Raw genomic sequence first — 20,311 nt, 5'->3', positions numbered from 1 at the left:
TAATACATAATCTTCGAATACTGGGAAAAATATCAGCTTGTAGCCTCAATGACAATGTATAATCTTTGTCAAAAATTCTCTATTCACAGTCTTAACTTTCTGTAAATACAGATTCTCACATTCATTTAATATTTTCTTCTATTTTGTCTGTGAATGTGAGTTAATCTGTTTTAATACATTTTTTGTGGTTTTGATCAAAATTGTGCATATGAATTTAGGGTTAAAAATGGATATCATTGATGGGGAACTCAAAGAATGAATAGTTGGACTTCTAGATTGTAACACCTGAATGCAATTGTTGTTAAATCTTGAGAAATCTAGTCCATCAATGGTAGTCCAGGAAGTCTATCCTGCCAGTTGATGTAGATTTGCAACTAGTTTTCAATGTGTTATTGTTATTTGAAATTATATATAGAGAGATCTGTCTATCTATCTATCTATCTATCTATCTATCTATCTATCTATCATCTATCTATCTATCTATCTATCTATCTATCTATCTATCTATCTATCTATCTTCCTGGTTCAAATAGTTTATAATGGAACATGGATAGATTTATGAGTTAATTAATGAATTTATCAAATGAAAAAATGTGCCCATACTTGGCAATATATTTTTTAATCAGATATATATATATATATATATATATATATATATGTGACATCAAAATGTTGTTGGATCTGTGGTGTCAAAAGGTACCTTTCAATTTACTTTTAGAAAGTGTATACTTTCATTCTTGTTCAACTGTATTACTGTATATAAAATGAAGTTACACTTAGGTATGTGTCAGAAACCACTGATTTCAGACAAATAAAATCATAGGTAGGTTGATCACAGCAATTTTTTTGTCAGCTAGCGTTCCCTTACCTCAATAAATAACAGAGCTAAAAATTTGATTCAGTGGTTAAATACTTCTTTTTTTAATTCTTTATTTTTTTATAAAAAATTTCCATCTCCTCCCCTCCTCCTCCCCCTTCCCTCCCCTCCCTTCCACCCATACCTCCACTCCACCCCTCTCCAAAGACAAAGAGCCCTCAGGGTTCCCTTCACTATGTTAAGTCCAAGGTCCTCCCAGCTCCCCCTAAGTCCAGGAAGGTGAGCAACAGAAAGCCTAAGTTTTATTCTTCAGTGCTACAAAAAAAGCATAGCTACAAATTTAAAATATTTTCTTTTGTAATATTTCTTAATAATAACAAAAACAAACATTGACTCTCTCTCTCTCTCTATCTATCTATCTATCTATCTATCTGTATGTGTGTGTGTGTGTGTGTGTGTATATATATATATATATATATATATATACATATAGATAGATAGATATTCAATTTGTGGTTCTTGTTATACTAAAATCATAAATGACAGGAGAAAGGAGCTCTCTACAACTCAAAATTAACTTGGGAAAGTAGCTGTCCCCAGGGTAGAAAACATTCTTTTTAAAATAGAGTAGTATGCTATGTCAGGAGAATATATTTAGGAAGGTATTTGACCTCTGTTTTAAATAAAGAAAACTCTTGACTTTAGAAAAAGAAACCTCTTTATAATTTTACTATTGTATGTCAATAAATCAAGGTAAGAATAACAATTTACTTAATTCTAAACAGCATAGACTATGTTTAACAGACAACAAATTTGTGTTTTTATATTTTTATATTCATAATATCAACATTGGATAAATTTACACAAAGTAAATTAAAAGAAAAAATAAATCATTTATTTTGGTTAAGCTTTAGAAACCATTTTTGCTAAGCTTTTCATGACTGTCCTGACATTTGGTGATATAAGATCCAAATAAACAGCATATATTGTCCTATGGAACATGGGAGAATAATACACTGAGGATCATGGTTATCAACATAGTATGTGCTAAGTTGTGTTACTTCATTATTTTATGTTAAGTAGATGTTTAAATGTTTCAACAATATAACATTTAGGGAACATATATTCTAAAATTACACCTATCAAAAACAGATAATGAAAATACTCATTGAGGATCATTGGCAGCGGTTGACACCTACAGTGATTGAAATAGCTTAGCTCCTGGTGGCAGATTGTTAAGATCTTACAGAAGTGAATCTGAAACTGTTATAGAAATATTAGCATATTTTCATTAGAAAACTCTTCAGAATTAAGACAATTATATAAAGATACACATATACATTTTTATATAATTTTTTAATTTTTTGAAATATAATCACCATAATGGGCTTAAATAAAAAATCACATGCTTATCTCAGTAGATGCAGAAAAGTCTGTATTGATTTTTAATATTAATTTAAAGTTCTAAAGTTCATTAATAAAACTTAATACAATCTATATTAAGGATTTTAATTAATACCACAATATCTACATTAAAAAAATCATTGTTTCAAAGGTGATAGCAGCTAATAATTACAAAATATTAATTAAAATTAAATGCTTATAGTTACTTGAAATTTCTACTGAATTTCTTTTTTAGTATAAAAATGAGAGTCTAAAGGTTCTCTACCGACTCACCTACACACAAAGACAAGAGAGAGACAGAAAGGCAGAGACAGAAACACAGAGAAAAATGTTAAGTGATTAGAGCCAGTTTGTTTTAGCAATTGGTGTCTATAACTTGGATACAGGAGCTGAGGAATAACTTGGGGTTAGACAGCTCGTCTAGAATTCATAAAGGTATGGCTTCAGCTGTCGCACCACAATCAAATGAAACTACAGAGTATGCACTATTTGAAAAAAGCTTTAATTAATATATCTTTGATTTACAAATAGTTTAAAAAATATCCATAAGTATAAAGAATATGAATTCTGATAGACTTTTACACCAAACTTTCAAAAATTTTAAATACAAAATAAAATCTCATCAAATGTAGTTCTCACCTTATCATTAATTTTTAATTAAATTTGCAGTATATGGAATTGTGTATATACAGAATTATTGGGTGAAAAGGAGTCTAGAAAACATAGGATAAATTTTTCTCTAGATAACTTTTAAGTGAATAAAGACTATTTCTATGTATATATCTTGATAAACACTTATATACATATGTGCAAATATATTTACATGAACATATCTATATAGGCATATATATTTCCAAGCAGAACTGAGAACATGCCAATATCCAAATGTGAAGACATCAGTTTCAGCATTATATAGCACAGCTAAGGATAAGAAGTGTACTTGTTGAATCATCTCTAGAGATGAAACACTCAGGCATCAAGGAAGAGGACAATACTTCCACAGTGACACAGTTTCTCCTCCTGGGATTCTCTGACCTTCCCAACCTCCAGGGCTTTCTATTTGGGATGTTCTCCATAATGTATGTGACTATCATAATTGGAAACAGCTTCATAATTTTGATAACCAGAATAGATCCTACACTACACAAACCCATGTATTTTTTCCTGACAAATTTTTCTTTTCTGGAAATCTGTTATGTATCAGTCACTCTCCCTAGGGTTCTGTATAGCATTTGGACCCAGGACAAAACCATTTCTCTTCTGGCCTGTGCCACACAAATGTGTTTATTTTTATTGTTGGCAGCTACCGACAGTATACTCCTTGCTGTGATGTCCTATGACCGTTATGTAGCTATCTGCAACCCTCTGCACTATCCTCTGGTCATGAACCAGACAAAATGCACACAGCTGGCAGTGGGCTCCTGGCTTGGTGGCATGCCTTTCCAGTTAGGGCAAACCTGTCAGATATTCTCTCTACATTTCTGTAAATCTAACAAGATAGACCACTTCTTCTGTGACATACCCCCTGTAATTAAGCTGGCCTGTGGAGATACCTCTGTTAATGAGCTGTATATCTATGTAGTGGCTATCTTGCTTGCTGCAATCCCTTTTATATTAATATTGACCTCATACAGCAAAATTATTGCAACCATCCTTAGGTTGCCCACTGCTCAAGGACGGGCAAAAGCCTTCTCCACATGTTCTTCCCATCTGGTGGTGGTGATTTTGTTTTATGTCTCTGCATCCATTACCTACTTAATGCCAAAGTCAACACATTCTGCATTAAGTGACAAACTCCTCTCTCTTTTTTACACCATTGTGACCCCCATATTCAACCCCATGATATACAGCCTTAGGAACAAAGAAGTGATTGCAGCGCTGAGAAGATTATTGCTTAGAGCATAGTACAATGGACTTATGTACAGTGAATGAATGTGCAACCACAGTTCTACCATAGACTGTTATATCTGTATTTGTACTTTGAGTTAATTACTGTTTTTACCTCTCTTTGTTACTTTTAAAAATTAGTATACCATTATTTTCTATAGACATACACTATGTTGTATTGTTAATGTTGTATGCTTATGAGACATTTTAATTAAAATTGTTCTTTGATTTTTTTTTCTACATGTGTAATACATTCCCTATTCCTCTCAAAACTCAATTCCTCCTTCCTAATCCTTCCCCACATATATGACTTTTTATTTTCTTTCATAAACTACAAAGATAATTGAGGCCCTCTGTGTGACCACATGTTTGAATATATTGTGCCTAATCAGCTGAGAGCATTGACTCCTGCTCTCACTGAATTTGCTAGCAGATAAGATTTCTGTAGGTAGAGGAAGTTTCCTCTTCATTTTAATAACTTATATTCTATGGGGCCCATTTCATTCAGGCTCAGTGAAGGGAAGAACAGAAGTTGTTTCTTTAAAATCTCTTTTACTTTGTTAAGCTCAATTGTTGGTATATTCTAACTACTCTCCCCTTCCTGTCACTCTCTATTTCTTTTGTGTCTCTTTTTCTAATATTCCTAGAACTTTATTTGGTATATAGGTGTCTTTTACAGAACTGAGTATTTAATTCTTATCTATTGTCAACACTTTAAGCAGGTATGTTTATGCACATTCACCATGAAGAAAATGCAATGTGTATCACAGTCTCTGTATGAATACAGTAAGCTTAATCAGTGTGTTTTCATGTGAAATATCTATAAATCTAAATCTCATGATCTACAAAGACTAGCAACCAAAGGGAAAGGTCTCATATGTGCAGTAACACCATGGTGGAGGTGAAAGTTTAGCTTTATAGAGAATAAGAAATAAACTTCTGCAAAGGGCTTATTAAACATTTAAAATAAAATTTCCTTGTAAGCTTTCTTACGATGTTATAGGATGTTTTTTTCTGCCCCTAGTACTGGTCTGTGGGTACTTTTGTATTTCCTTGTTAAATAAGATGTGTCCAGTGTACAATATCAGCATGAATTCTTATCAACTTCCCTCACCCAGTGTCTGGTAGCTTGAATTTAGTTGACTCCCGTAATCTAATTGGGATTGGCACTACAATAAGATATGGTTTTGTTGGAGTACGTATGGAGGAAGTCTACCACTTGAGGGAGAAGGCTTTCTTTGCTCAAGATACTTTCCAACGTCTCAGACAATTTCTTTTTGTCTGCAAGATGTAGGACTCTCAGCTACTCCTACAGCACCACATCTGCCTCGTTGCTACCATGTTCATCACCTTGATGGGAATAGACAGAACCTCTGAACCAGTAATCTGCAGTTTCAATTAAATATTTTCCTGTATAAGTGTTACCATGGTCATGGTGCCTTTTCACAACAATAAAATGTTAACTGAAAGAGAAGCTGGTGATTGGAAACTTCGGCGGTGGTGTGATAGGCCTGTTCACGTTTTTGCTTTGAGTAATATATACTTTAACATTTGAGTTAGGAAAGCAGCAAGATACTTTAATCACTGTTAAAGGAGCCATAAGGAGGAGCATGTAAAACAGTGTTACTGAAGTTGAATTGATGAATTATTATGGTAATCAAGAGGTTTCAGAGAAGTGCCAAAATCTTGGTGGAGACCTCCAAATGCCATGCACGGCACCCCCGTGTCTGCGTTCGGTGCCTTGTTCGGTTTTACCCTGTTACCGAGCTTCGGGCAAGGGGGCTGGAGGTTAAAATACACAGACACACAGACACAGAGACAGTGACACGGGTCATCCTTGAATTCCCCAAGAGTGCCCCCTTTATTGTGTTCAGGGGCAGAATATATAGCTATAGCCACGCTCCAGCCAAACCCACCAGAAACCACTCTCCTGCCATCAGTAACTCCTGAAGGTCTCATGCTCAGGGCAGCTGTAGGCTCTCAGATCAGGGGATTACAAGAAATTCAGGATTTGGGGTCTCACTGCTCCCAACAGAGAAGAATAATATTATGTGACCTACAGACTGGCTTTGTGATTTTTTTTTTTGAAGAAATGACTGCTTTTTGCCCTTGACTGAAGAATCTGTCTGTAGCTAAATTGAGTAGTATTGGGTTAACTTGTTTTGCAGAGGAAATCTTAAAACAGCTTAGTATAGACACTGCTCTGTAGTTATTAGTGGCAGCTGTAATACAGTTTGTAATAAAAGGCAGCAAGCTGAGCAGAGTAAATTACAAAATGTAAATTTTGAGGAGAAAATTGCTTCAGGAACTACAATGGAGCTAAGTCATGTGTTCAAGGAGATAAATGGATTAAGAAATGGAATATAGGGAGTGCTCACAATGACAAGATACCACCCAGATAAGATCCCAACTTGTGAAAGGGAACTAAAGGAAAACTTACTGATGGATATGCTGGGGAACACCTTTTATCCCCAAACTAGGTAGACCGAGGCTGGTGTATCTCTGAATTTGAGGGCAGTGTCTGGTCTGCAGAACAAGTTTCAGGAGAATCTTGCTTAGGCAGTGAAGAACAGAAAGCAGATAAGATCTAATGGAATGAAGGGAAAATATTCCAGGCCCTTTAAGCAGCAGAGCTCAGCACCTTCAGCCACATGATTCTGGATTTAGGGTTAAGGATGGAAGAAATAGCTTAGGGGATTTGCCCCCATGCTTCAAGAAAGCTGCTGAAGTCAGGCATGTGTCATGACTGCCCTTGAATGAAGGCCTAGTAAAGTTGCCACTGTGTGAAGCTTCAAAGTTGAAGCCTGGATGGAGAACAAAGATGTTAGAGACACAAGAGTCATGTGATAATGGGATACCTGCCTAGGAGAGCTGCTAAAAGGGAGGGGAGCCATGCCAAGAAGAGAAAGTGTTTGCAATCACCAAACCTGAGCAGAGTTGAGATCTGGAGTGAGTTTTGGCATTAGAAACAGAGATGTAGAGTTTGAAATTTGCCCAGCTGGTTTTCAGTTGATGTGGGAGAGTCTTCTGTTTGAGTTGATTTCATTGGTTAATAAAGAAACTGCCTTGGCCCATTTGATAGGCCAGCCCTTAGGTGGGTGGAGTAGACAGAACAGGATGCTGGGAGTGAGGCAGATGCCTTGGGCAATCGTCATGCCTCTCCTCTCTGGGTCAGACATGATGGAGCCAGTCGCCAGGTCAGACATGCTGAATCTTTCCCAGTAAGACACCACTCATGGTGTTATACAGATTATTAAATATGGCAAGATGTGAGAATTAGCTAATAAGAGGCTGAAACTAATGGGCCAGGCAGTGTTTGAATGAATAAAATTTGTGTGTTGTTATTTCTGGGGCTAAGCTAGCCAGGCAGCCGGGAGCTGGGTGGGACGAAAAGCAAGCCTGCTTGCCTCCTCTCTACATTCAGTCTTGCTATGGTCCAGTATCTCCTTCCTATTGTCCCTTCCCTGCATTTTTGAATGGTAATAAATATATATCCTATGCAACTGGATGTTGGAAGTACTTAATTTGCGTTTTGATTTTTACTTTTGCATGGGGTTACAGTTAAGAGGCTGAATAAATATTGGGAGAGACTTTGAACTTTGGATTTTAAAACATTGGTGAGTCTCTGATAGACTACAGAGACTTTTGAAGATGGATGAAGTGTATATTTGTTATGAAAGTGTTACAAGATTATGAGGCCAGGGAGTGGATTGTGGCAGTTTGAATGTAATTTGCCACGTAATCTCACAGAAAGTGACATCATCAGAATATATGGCTTTGCTGGATTTGGTTTAACCTTTTTGGAGGAAGTTTGTCACTGTGTTGGAAAGTTTTGAGGCTTCCTATATTCAGGATACTTCCTAATACTTTTAGGTAAAGTCAGCTTCCTGTTACCTGGAAGATGTAGGACTCCCAGCTTCTTCTCCAGCAACACATTTGCCTGCTTGCTGCCAAGCTTCTCACCTTGGTGTTAATGGACTGAAACTCTGAAATGTAAACCACCATGGATGGATGGATGTTGTGGTGACTCTCCACAACAATAACATCCCTAACTATGGTAAGGTAAGAGTTATTGAAATGCTGTCTTCTCATATGACATGACTGTTGCACATAGAGACTCACAGCACCAATGACTGTCTGCACATCTTGAGAACAATTCTATATTGACTTCGACAAGAATCATGAGGTCCCCCTCCAGTTAAAAGTCTATGGGCAGGCTTGGCTTTAGTAACAGCTATTAATCTTTGCTTTGACGATATCTGTAGGTCACAGGCTCATTTAGGCTACACCTTAATAAATGCAGTTGTATATTGTAACAAAGCTTTTTCTTTTTACAGCAAGTCAAATATGATACAAATAAAAAGAAATTCTATCTTCTTAGCCATTAGCAAAAAAGAAAACCAAAACTACAGTGAAACTCCAACTCATCCCAGTCAGAGAATCTGTCATAAAATAAAAGAAGAAAGAAGAAAATAGCAATAATAAAACTGTAGCCATATACTCTGTTGCATATGTGGATAAAGAGAGCATTTATAGAGAGTTATTGAGAATAAAATGTGCCTTCATTATGGAACACAGTATAGAGAATCCTAATAAAGCTGAAAATTGAACAGCTGTAAACTCTCCAAATAATACTTCTGGGTCTATGCTAAATTGTTCTAAATAAATATATCATAGAGTTTCTAAGACATCTGTAATTCATAGCTACCAAATGATAGAATTATCCTCATTCCTTATCAATATATACCTGTGTAAAGAAAAAAAATATATATATATATATACTATTTGTGTATGTGTATGTGTGTGTGTGTTGCATAAAAATTATACTTATTCTTTGCCTGGAGGATTTTGAATTTTTATGAGTATAATAAAAATCACACACACACACACACACACACACAAAGAAAGAGAATGATTCAGAATGATTCTCATATCACATTTCCAGAGGGAAGTAATGAGGATGTCAAGATAAGAGAGGCAGATGTGCCTAAAATATTCCATAGACATGAAATTCAACGCTATATGCAAGGCATATATACCATAAGATATTCAAAGTGATCCAAAGTTTAAAATACTTTTTTGATCATGAATCACAGACAATTTACTTTTATCTCTCACCATTTAGATTTTCAGTTACAAATAGTTCTTTAAAAACCTTTTGCAGTGTTGTATATGCTTGTTTTGTTTGCACCTACAAGTCTGCATGCATTTGGCACATAAATTGGTATGCCTTTATGTTTGGAGTATTCTATGATTTTCAGGTGTTTTGCTCCATCACTCAGTACTTTATTTGTGAGGCAAGATCATCACAGTATCTGGAGTTAATTGATTCAGCTTGTCTACCAAACCAGTTTTCCCAGTATGCATTTTCTTTAACTCTCCAGCACTTGGGCCACAGGCAGCCTGTCACCTCAACTGGGACTTACTGCCATGAGTACAGCTCTGTCCTTCACACTCAGGGGACAAGGCATTTTTCCAATGAACCCTGTCCCCATTAATTAGAATCCATATTAAATATTATTACATTAAAACAAAGGTATGTGTAAGTAGAAATAATACAGATACACAAAAGAGGAATTTCTAACATCACTCATCTATGTGGAGCATAGTGGGAATTTTGATAATAGAATGTTCTGGAAATTTCTACAAGAACACTCTGAAATACCGTATCCTGAATTTGAGACCAAGAAATATTTGATCTTACAAATTTTACTGACATTTTTAATAAGTTTACATTCTACAGGTTAAAACAATAATGATGAACAATTGAAATGAAATAATTATAACTAATTATGGGATTAGTAAGATATAGAGAAAATAGAACTGAAATAAAGTACTGGTTTCAAAAAGATAATGAAAATATCACTTTTCTACGTAGGTCATTGCTTTCCTCTGGCAACAATGGTGTGGGAGGTCTTTCTGTCTCTGTGTTTCTTTTATTGGTTAATGAATAAAGAAACTGGCTTGGCCTATAGCAACAACAAAAGTGCACTTCATTATGAGTGTAAGATTATCTTTTTGGAAATTGTTGGAAAGACAATGTTATAGTTTCTGAGATGCTTCATGTTATTATGATATTTTAGTCAATCACAAAATATTTACTTGGTATTTTAGTGTTAAGATATAAAACAGACCAAGATATATCCCATTTATAATGTATGCAGAGGTACAGCGAATGACAGTAATGCTATTGTAAAAGGATTCAGGATTCAGAACACAATGAAAATGAGATTTGAGAAAAGTGTTCTAAAGCTGCCATAAAATGCAATTGGATGATTGTAAATGTGACTGTACCTTTAAGATCATTGTGTAAGGTGTGACCCACAAACATTTGCCTAAATTCTGATGAAAATTCATGCTGATTGTTAATGTTTTTTGCCTATAATTTCTTAAAAGTTGATTTAGGAATACAAACTGCACTGCTGAAAAGGGTTCTACTACTCTAAATATGCAAGACAAAGAGCCCAGGGAAAACGTAGGCTCATTGTCCTTTAGGTGAGGATGGCCTGGGTTTGTGAGCCAGGAGAAACACAAGCAAAGCCATGTCTGTGCGAGGTCCTCAGCTGCAACACCTGGAAATAGTTCACATCTTCCCCTAAAGTAAAACTAAGCACTTATTAGTACTTGACTTCTACAAATCACAAGAGTCATCTATGCCAACAAGGGCTTACAACAAAGATGGGTCCATTCAGAAATCATGGCTCTGAAATAGAACAAGAATAATTACCACCTGATGGTCTACTAGAAATCCTATTCACACATGAGGCCAGGTGGTCCCCAGGGGTAGAGCACATGTTTCACTTTAGAGTACTGAATGTCCAGCTATTTACTTTTGCTGGCAGAGTGATTTCAGGAGAAGTGTTTGATAAGACATAGTTTACAGACACTTCAATTTCTAATGCAATTTGATGAAGTTAAATCATGGTAATAAATAATTTTGCTGCTAAAGTATATAATTTAGGATATCTTTAAACTTAAAAATCAAGTCATTGAAGGAAAAACCATGAAATTCTGATAATATCATCTCATCTAAACAAGCTAATTATTTACTACAGTTCCTGTATTGGTTCATTTTACCTAGCCGAAAAGAAATAATATTTATTTTAAATAATATTAGTGACAATAATAGTTTTATTAATGTATTTGAATTTGTTTTCAATATAGTACCAACGAAAGTAAAAAAGTATGAGAAGTTTTTGCCTACTGAAATCTATTTACTGGTATATGGATTTAGGGTAGAAATTAATGTTCTCAATATAAAGGTAAAATACAGCTCATAAAAAAGAAAAATACAAATGAGATTCTCAGAATTTCTTAGAAAATCATAGAGAAAATGACTTCTACATTAAGAAGAGCAGTACAAAGCATGGTGTGAGCAATAGCTTCTACTCATTGTTAAAGTTAATGATATAAGATATATCAGGTTTTTGTTTATTTACATGTCAGTTGAACCTATGCACTCCTTTCAGTGGGAAAATGCTATAACTCTGAGCATCAAGTCTGTCAGAATTAGTATATTTCGCATACTAGATCAGAGATGTGAGTTTAAAAATTTCCTGAGCAGAAAACTGAGGCTGAGGTTTTCATACCTGAATATTTGAGAGGATAAAGATAAAAAGCAGTCATAACAAACAGTTTCTTCATCAGAAAGTATTAATTTTAGAAATTTGACTCTAATTAAAATGTTAAAAGGAAGATTTAACTCATTTTGAATGAAGAGCCACAAAAATTTTCAAGAAAAAAAATCTGTGTAGGGAACAAAGATGTAATAGAGATACATGTATTCAATTGTTTTCAGCAAAATATTTGTTTTTGAAGTATCAACTATCATAGTCAGAGTAAGATGAGCTGGGATTTAAAATATAATATGAAATATATGCATATGACTCAGTTATTTTTATAATTCAGTGCAGTTCATAATAGGATTGAATTGACTACTTCATATTTAACATGCCTGCAGGTGAAGATCAATTTAAAACAGAAACATCGAATGTCTCTACACTGATAGAATTCATTCTTCTGGGGTTTTCTGATGTTCCTAGGCTACAGTGGACATTGTTTATGATATTTTTGTTCATGTATCTGGAAATTCTGATGAGCAACAGCATTATAATAATGTTAGCAAAAACTGACCCTGCTCTCCAGAACCCTATGTATTTTTTCCTTAGCAACTTTTCCTTTTTGGAAGTTTGTTATGTAACAGCCACTATCCCAAGAATGCTTATGGATCTTTACACCCGAAAAGGAAACATTTCTCTGCTTTCCTGTGCAACACAAATGTACTTTGTCCTTATGTTGGGAGGCACAGAGTGCCTCTTGCTGGCAGCTATGGCCTATGACCGCTATGTGGCTATTTGCAAGCCTCTACAATATTCTTTACTCATGAAGGATAAGGTGTGCTGGCAGCTGGTAGCCACCTCCTGGATCAGTGGGATTCCAGTAGAAATTGGACAGACCTACCAGATATTCTCTTTGCACTTTTGTGCTTCTAACAAAATTGATCACTTCTTCTGTGACATCCCCCCACTACTCAAGCTTGCTTGCGGGGACACTTCTGTGATTACAGTAGCAGTCTATGTTGTTGCAGTGTTGTTTGTCATGGTTCCCTTTCTTCTGATCCTTGTCTCCTATGTCAAGATTATCTGCAACATTATGAAGCTGTCTTCATCCACAGGGAGGGCCAAGGCTTTTTCCACCTGCTCTTCTCACCTGATAGTTGTAATCTTGTTCTATGGAACAGCTAGCATCACTTATTTACAACCTAAATCAAATCAGTCAGAAGGAATGGGGAAACTGCTGTCTCTTTTCTACACTATTCTAATCCCAGCTTTGAATCCTGTTATATACACTCTGAGGAACAAGGACATCATGATGGCACTGAAAAAACTGCAGATTAAGTTACTGACGTGGTGGAAAAGTTTAATATAGGAAAATACAGACGCATACACCATGTTGAAAGTCTGTTTCGTGGTTAACAAATGTTAACCATGTTTAAAAAGACACTTGGTACATAGAGCTTATTGTGATGAGCAAAACCAGTATAAATGAATTAACTCATTGTGAAAATATAAATTTTGAGATCGATTAATGCTCTTATTGCTAACTATTGTTTTTCCAGGCGACTTATGTAGCTCAATGTATAACAGGTAAGTTACCACCATGTTTTGGGGTTATTTGCTAATATGAACTTTGTATATATACTTTTTAGTCCTCCTTAGGCTTGTTTTCCTCTATTCTTCAGTTTGCATTTGTCATGGCTGATAACGTTCTTCAATTTTTTGCAGTTGTTGCCTTCCTCCATTTGTGCTTAGGTGTCCCTAATCTGTGATTTTTCTTAACACAATGCTCCCTGTGTCTGTTTCCTAAACTTTAACATTTGTGTTTTGTGGATTTTTGTATTGATTTGGTTCCCATAACAACTAATGTTGATCATATTTTCAATATGTTTTTCTAGAAAAATTTGTTTATGAAAATAGATGGCACTTTTGATCTGCCTCTAATCTGTTTGTTCTCCATTTTTCCCTAGTTAATATAATTTCAGAACTGTATGTCTGCTACCGATCTTACTGTCCCATATTTTAAATTTCTCTTAGAATATTCAGTTGTTTTTAAAATTCAGGTGTTGCTTTAGCTATCTGTTTAGAAATGTAAGTTGCCAAATATTTTTGATGAAAATAACCAAGTGAAAAGCATTGTTTAGATACTAAATATCAGTTATGTCACAAAATAAGTGTACACACACGTGTATGTATCCATACCCACATAAATGTATGCATGTATATGTGCCTACGTGCATAAAAATACATATATATGTAAATATAAGAGAAACAAAATAAGTGTATACACACGTGTATGTATCCGTACCCACATAAATGTATGCATGTATATATGCCTATGTGCATAAAAATACATATATATGTAAATATATATGGAGAGAAAAAAGAAGAGACAGAAATACAAACACAGACAGACAGACAGAAATAGAGAGAGGGACAGAGAGTAATTTTGTTACCTCATGCAGTGACTGGACAAGTCAAAAATCTCTGCCCTACCTCATTACATGTTAGAATTCTGCGTTTGTTTATGTTGACAAATAAAACATAAACATTCTTCAAGGAGAAATATGTTTCTTTCTTTTTATATATCCTGGTTTTCATGATCTTTATGAATAGTGTGAATGCTGAGAAAGATATCGTAAGCACCTTAAGATTCTTGCATGAAATTTAAAGTATTAGTTACAGATTCATATCTTTTGCATAATTTCTCTTATATTTAATCATAAACTTTTATTTTGACTTCCTACATTAATGTGCACTAATATTCTTCTTCATTCATGATAGTATGTTTATATATATATAAGAATGGATAATAATAGTGATTTCAACTGTTAATTCAAAGTTGTTCTTTCCTCTAAGTTATCATTCAAAGTGAATGTTTAAACTTAAAAGAGTTAAATATGTCACATAAGCCATTTTCCAAATAAAACTGCATAAGAATAAAATAAATTTTTACTAGAAAATTACGATTGTTTCAAATAAAGTCAAGGTAAAACCCAATAGAAGAGAGGTCAGAAAGAGTTTAAGAGCCGGAGGACATGGAAGACACCACGCAAACAAGGCCCCTCAATGAACATGATGAAAGCTCAAATGAACTCACAGAGACTAAGTCAGCATGCATGGGACCTGCATGGGTTTGTACCAGGTTCATTTTGTATGCATTACAGCTTCCAGTTTAATATTGTCATAGGATTTCCAATTGTTTGAGTGAGTAAGTCTCTGTTTCTGTGCCTTCATTTGGGCTCTTTTCTTCTGTTTGTCTTGACCAACTCTAATGTGCTAGGTTTTTTATATTATTAGATTATATTTTATTCATATCATTTCTAAGCCTGTTTGCTTTGTAATGAGAGAAATAAATGGACTGGATCTTTATGGGATATGAGTTGGAGATAATATTGAAAGATTAGAGTATTGAACCATAATCAGGATAAGGAATGTTAGAACATAGTATGCTTTCAATAAAAGGGAAAACAAGCAATGAGGTGAAGCATGACTGATGGCTTTATTCAGTGTTAATCTCTGGCACAAACACATGCAAACAATTTCATCTGCCATACACTTCTGCACACAAACACAGAGAGACAAACACACACACACACACACACACACACACACACACACACACACTAGAAGACACACATTCAAGAATAAGAATAAAAGGACAAAAGTTTCTAGGACATTCAAGGCTAGACCATGAGTGTGTATTTCAGGAGAAAGTCAATTTTTTTTCAAATAATACAAAAAATGCTTAAATGTACAGTTATAGTCTCATGGTGGGAAATAATGTATGTTAGACAATAATTTTTTAAATGTAAATCAGTCAATAAATTATTTTATACTTCAAAAAACAAAAAATAATTATCCCAGTAATAATAAGCAATATGGAAATATGTGGTGAACCCAGAAGTCTCTACAGCAAAATTACAGCTAACAGGCCAATAGACAGGAATATGATCTGGTTGAGAACCCCAATGCAGAATTCAGGGAACACCTGATTGTTTGACAAGTAACTGTCAATTCTGTAAAATTCTTGTAATATTATGATGTTTCTTTCTTCCATAATGTCCCAGGAGTGTATAAATCATTCTTTAAACTTGACTTTTCTTTTATGGGCAACTGAATAACTTTTCCCATACCATGAAGCAATGGTGTGAAAGCATTCACTTGACTAAACCTTTGCTGTCATATACAAATCTACATAAAACTAGTCCAACACACATACCCTATGAAAGGACTTCCACAAAGAAAAGAATACTAAGCAGCATCCACTGAGGATGATACATACATATATATATATATATATATATATATATATATATATATATATACAGAGAGAGAGAGAGAGAGAGAGAGAGAGAGAGAGAGAGAGAGAGAGAATCTGGGTGGCCCCTCTGTCAGCAAACTAGGAAGGTATAATCTACTGGTCTTTTGCTCTAACCTAGCAAGTTACTAGTATTCAGTATTTACCCTTCACCTTGATTTCAATTAAAATATGATCATAGCCCAGGAAATTAACTCTTTATGTCTTTAGACTCATTTTAACTCAGCCAGCTAGATGCTGATGGAAGTCAAGCACCTCACCTTAGTTGCAAACCCCCAGGTTGCTGTGGTTACCAACACTGTGTTCCCAGCAGCCAGGGAAGGAAGCAAGTGTTCAGAAAATGCAAAAGCACTGTTGTGTTTTTCTGCAATTATTAACCATAAACTTCTAATTACACTTAAAAATGTGGGTAGTAAAGAAAAACTTCTTCTTAGAATTTTTGTATCATATCTTAATTAATCCTTCCAGTATCTGCCAACGAGTTTCACAGTCATGCACGTTCTGTGATGCAAGGTGTCTTCTTGCCAGATCCACCAGTCGGCGTGATTCTGTGAAATACATGCTTCTTAACTGTCTGTGTATAAACTGAAGACCATTTGGGATTGCTAGAACTGTGAGAAATACCTAGTGGGAATTAGAGTGGCCAGAGAAAGAATAACATGGCATGACAAAAAAGATTTACCTGAGTCAATTTATTTTTATTTTATCCTCATACACTATTAGTCAGATTTTTGCCTGCTATTGTGGTCCTTCTGAACCATGGGAGGTTTAGTGGATTTATCCCCAATAGAAATAAAATAAAATAAGACTTGTACATAACCATTAGATTGATAAATGTAAATGAAAAAAATTAACTACTGACAGTTTTATATTCATGTAAGAAAAAGAACAATAGAAACCTCAACCAGTGCTGGCAAATGATTTGTAGTCACACTTTAATCAACAGCTTGTTCTCATCCCTCACCTAGTAAAGATGTGTAGGTGTTTCTGTCAGTGTTATTATCAAGGAGGTTCATTTTGTGTATGAATCTATCCTTGTTTGTTAAGAAGTTATTAGCTGGGCAGAGGTGGTTATTGCCTTTAGACCCAATACTAAGGAAACAAAAGCAGGTGGATTTATGAGATCAAGGCCATGGGTATATGTCACTGCTGCAGCCTCCTTCATGGCAGTTGAAATTACTGCGACTATCATGTAGCATTTAATATCATTCATGTTGACTGTAGAATAGCATGTTTGCTAGGGCATTTTTCAGCTTATAAGAGCAGTTGGATTTCTTGTGGGATTTGCATGTGGTTAGTTGCTATACTTTTTTCTAATTATATATATATAAAGGGGGAACTATGTTGGGAGCTGTGAACCCCCAGATCCTGAATTTCTCGTAAACAAATTGTTTTCCCCTGATCTGAGTGCCTGCAGCTGCTCTGAGCATGAGAAACTCCGGAGTTCCTGATGGCAGGGGAATGGTTTCTGGTGTGTTTGGCTGGGGCATGGCTATGCCTAAATAAGCTGCCCCTGGACACAATAAAGGGGGCATTTTTGAGTCATTCCTATTTCAAGGAAGACCTGTGTCTCTGTCTCTGTGTGTTTCTGTGTTTCAATCACCAGCCCCTTGCCTGGTTCATGAACTGTATCGTGACACATAGACCACAGACCGGCATGGTGCGCAGCAAACATAATAAAGTTTGACTATTATAAATTACTATCTATTAGTCCATAATTTTTAATTATGCATGACATTTTAAAATGAGCTCTATAAACATAATACCTTAAACAAGAGTAGAAATATGTATATAACAAAATTGACCTTAAGTTTGTATCAATAAACCAAAGTCCATACCAATATAAAGTATTCATCTCTATATATATTATATTCCCCATACATATATTTTTTAGAAACTATGACCATTAATTACTTATAATAAATCTCATTTAAATGAAAATGAATATTTATAAACAATCATTTGGGAATTTGTAGTTTTCTATAAACTGCTTCCTGTTATTTGTTGAGCAAAATAATTTTAGGGTTCATAGACCTTTCAGTGGATGTCATTACATCAAATCACATTAGCCACAAAGGAATCCATAGGTTCTCATCTTTTTTGGTAGCAAGTGTAGAACCTCTTTTTCAAAGTAACTTATTCTTAGATACAAATTTTGAAGACAAAGTACCTTTATGATGGTACAATTGAGCAGCCCCTAGAAACAAATGTCTCTCTGAAGTTAAAAACAAAATTTTTAAAAACAAAATAATATGCATAATTCAGACTCTGTGCATATTCCATCTTTATGTGGCTTAATTTTTGCTCTATAATATTTAGTATTTATTTTGTCATCTTTACTACCTTATTCCAGATTTAATCCTACCTCTAACACAAACCAGTAAACCAACTCTTAAAAGAGACACATCTTTGCTTGCCACCAGCAAACAGAGCCTATCCGAAAAAATGCAGCTATAAAGAGGCTGTTTCTTGCTTTCATTTTTATTGGTCTATTTATAAAGGTTTGTTTTTAGATTTAATGTGGATCCATGCTCCAAGTGGTGGGTGCCATTTTGTAAATGGAGACTGCTCATTCCTTTCCCTGCTGCCCAGACACAGAAACTATACTAATTGCAAAACTGCCCAGCCAAAGTCCTATGTGTATTCCTAACTAGCTCTTACATCTAAAATTAAGCCATTTCTATTCTTCTGTGGATCACCACGAGTCTGTGGCCAATGGTAAGGTCGCAGAAGTGTCCTTTGCATCTACATGGCATTTCCCTGACTCCTTCTACTCTCTATAGCTCTCTCAGCCTGGCTATATTCTGCTCTGCCATAGTCCAAAGCAGTTTTATTCATTAACCAATAAAAACAACACAGATACAGAAGAACACCCCAAGGTTGTTGAGAGAAATAAAAGTGGTGTAAATGAGTTGATGATACTGGTGATAATAGCATTTAATCTGTTAGTATTACATATTAAAAAGGACAACAAATGTCACAAGAACAGGAAGATATTTTTAAAAATTATTTGAAATCTACCATTAATAGATAAATCTGTTTTTCTTTTAGTTTTCAAAACTAACAATATCTCAAGTATTGAAGCAAGTAAAGCTGAGTGCCACTCAAAACTAAAAATCTGAATAAAAGTTATAAATATATTGATCTTTTTGGACCTTACAATGAAAGGTAAATATGGCTTACATATTAACAGCACCTTTCATACATGGTGGTCATGCAATAATTATTTAGCAATAAAAGGTTGAACAATGTCAAAGGCCACCTTTATGGGCTGACTTCTGCGATGGGCTCCTATATCCCAGGATAGGAGGGTGAGATTAGAATATGCTAAGTAGAAGGAAGAGAGATAAGAATCACAGAGACAAAGGATAGTAGAAGAAGGGTAACTCAGCAAATACTAAATGCTGAATATACCCACGTTTATTTTCCATACACTTTCAAACCTCATTACAAAGAGGAAGAAGACAAAAGCAATTATCCTAGTTTATATCCACAAAGAACTAGTGTGAAGATGTATGTGCAGGTCCCATAAGGTAGGTCTGAATATTCAGAAGAGATAAGGATTTGTATGGTCATTATTACAAGATCAAATTCTTTTAACCCACATTGGTTCCAGAGAAAGAAAGCAGAATTCTGGTAAAGCTATTAGTGCTAAGAGAAAACTCATTGATATGAAGTAGTTGACTTCGAATTTTGTCTTAAGGTGAATAAGTGTCTGAGCTTCAAGATTTTACCCTTGACACCTATTTGAAAGTTCAAAGAAACATTTTAATAACATTAAAGATGGGAGTGTCGCTGGTATGTTACCATACAGCTGACATGTATTTTTTGTCTATTCTTTATTATCTTAGTAGTTTCATGCTATGTATGTACCATAACCAACCTATTGCCTATGAGAAACATGTAAGATAATGTATTTACAGCCATTGTTACAAGTTTATAATGTATTTTTCTATCTTGTTTTATATGTATGTTATATAACATTCAGAAGAATTTTTTTCTTGATTGAGAAAAGGAGACAAAATGCAAAATCCACACTTTTGATAACTGAAAATTGCCAATTGTTTTGCAGTACTTTATTATATTGGGTGTCTTGTCTTTCTTGGGCTTTTAGTTAGCTGATGAATGAATACATTAGACACTTCTGGGTTTTAGTTGGGATTTTACATAGCTTGCATTTTAATTCTTTGGTTCTTTGCTGTTTCTATTAACCCATAGCATTATTTTAATAAATGTTATAATACCAACCTAAAAAAAAAAAGATGATACTCAATAAGGTATTGTAATAAAATATCATTGGTTCATAATTATGAGAAACTATTGAAT

General features: G+C 34.7%; 2 protein-coding genes across 2 annotated transcripts; both read left to right on the top strand.

The window, feature by feature from the left end:
- The first annotated feature begins 3,172 nt into the window (after positions 1 to 3,172).
- Positions 3,173 to 4,126, top strand: LOC119818790 (olfactory receptor 10AG1-like). The gene has a single exon (XM_038336567.1). It carries the CDS (start codon positions 3,182 to 3,184, stop codon positions 4,124 to 4,126), a length of 945 nt encoding a protein of 314 aa, XP_038192495.1. The 5' UTR covers positions 3,173 to 3,181.
- Positions 4,127 to 12,058: 7,932 nt separating this feature from the next.
- Positions 12,059 to 13,036, top strand: LOC119818789 (olfactory receptor 10AG1-like). Its single transcript, XM_038336565.1, has one exon. It carries the CDS (start codon positions 12,059 to 12,061, stop codon positions 13,034 to 13,036), a length of 978 nt encoding a protein of 325 aa, XP_038192493.1.
- The last annotated feature ends 7,275 nt before the right edge of the window (positions 13,037 to 20,311 follow it).

The sequence above is a fragment of the Arvicola amphibius genome, chromosome 7 (genome assembly GCF_903992535.2).
Source record: "Arvicola amphibius chromosome 7, mArvAmp1.2, whole genome shotgun sequence".
NCBI classification, from domain to species: Eukaryota; Metazoa; Chordata; class Mammalia; order Rodentia; family Cricetidae; genus Arvicola; species Arvicola amphibius.
The sequence above is the reverse complement of the archived record's forward strand: the minus strand, read 5'-3'. Positions and strand labels throughout refer to the sequence as shown.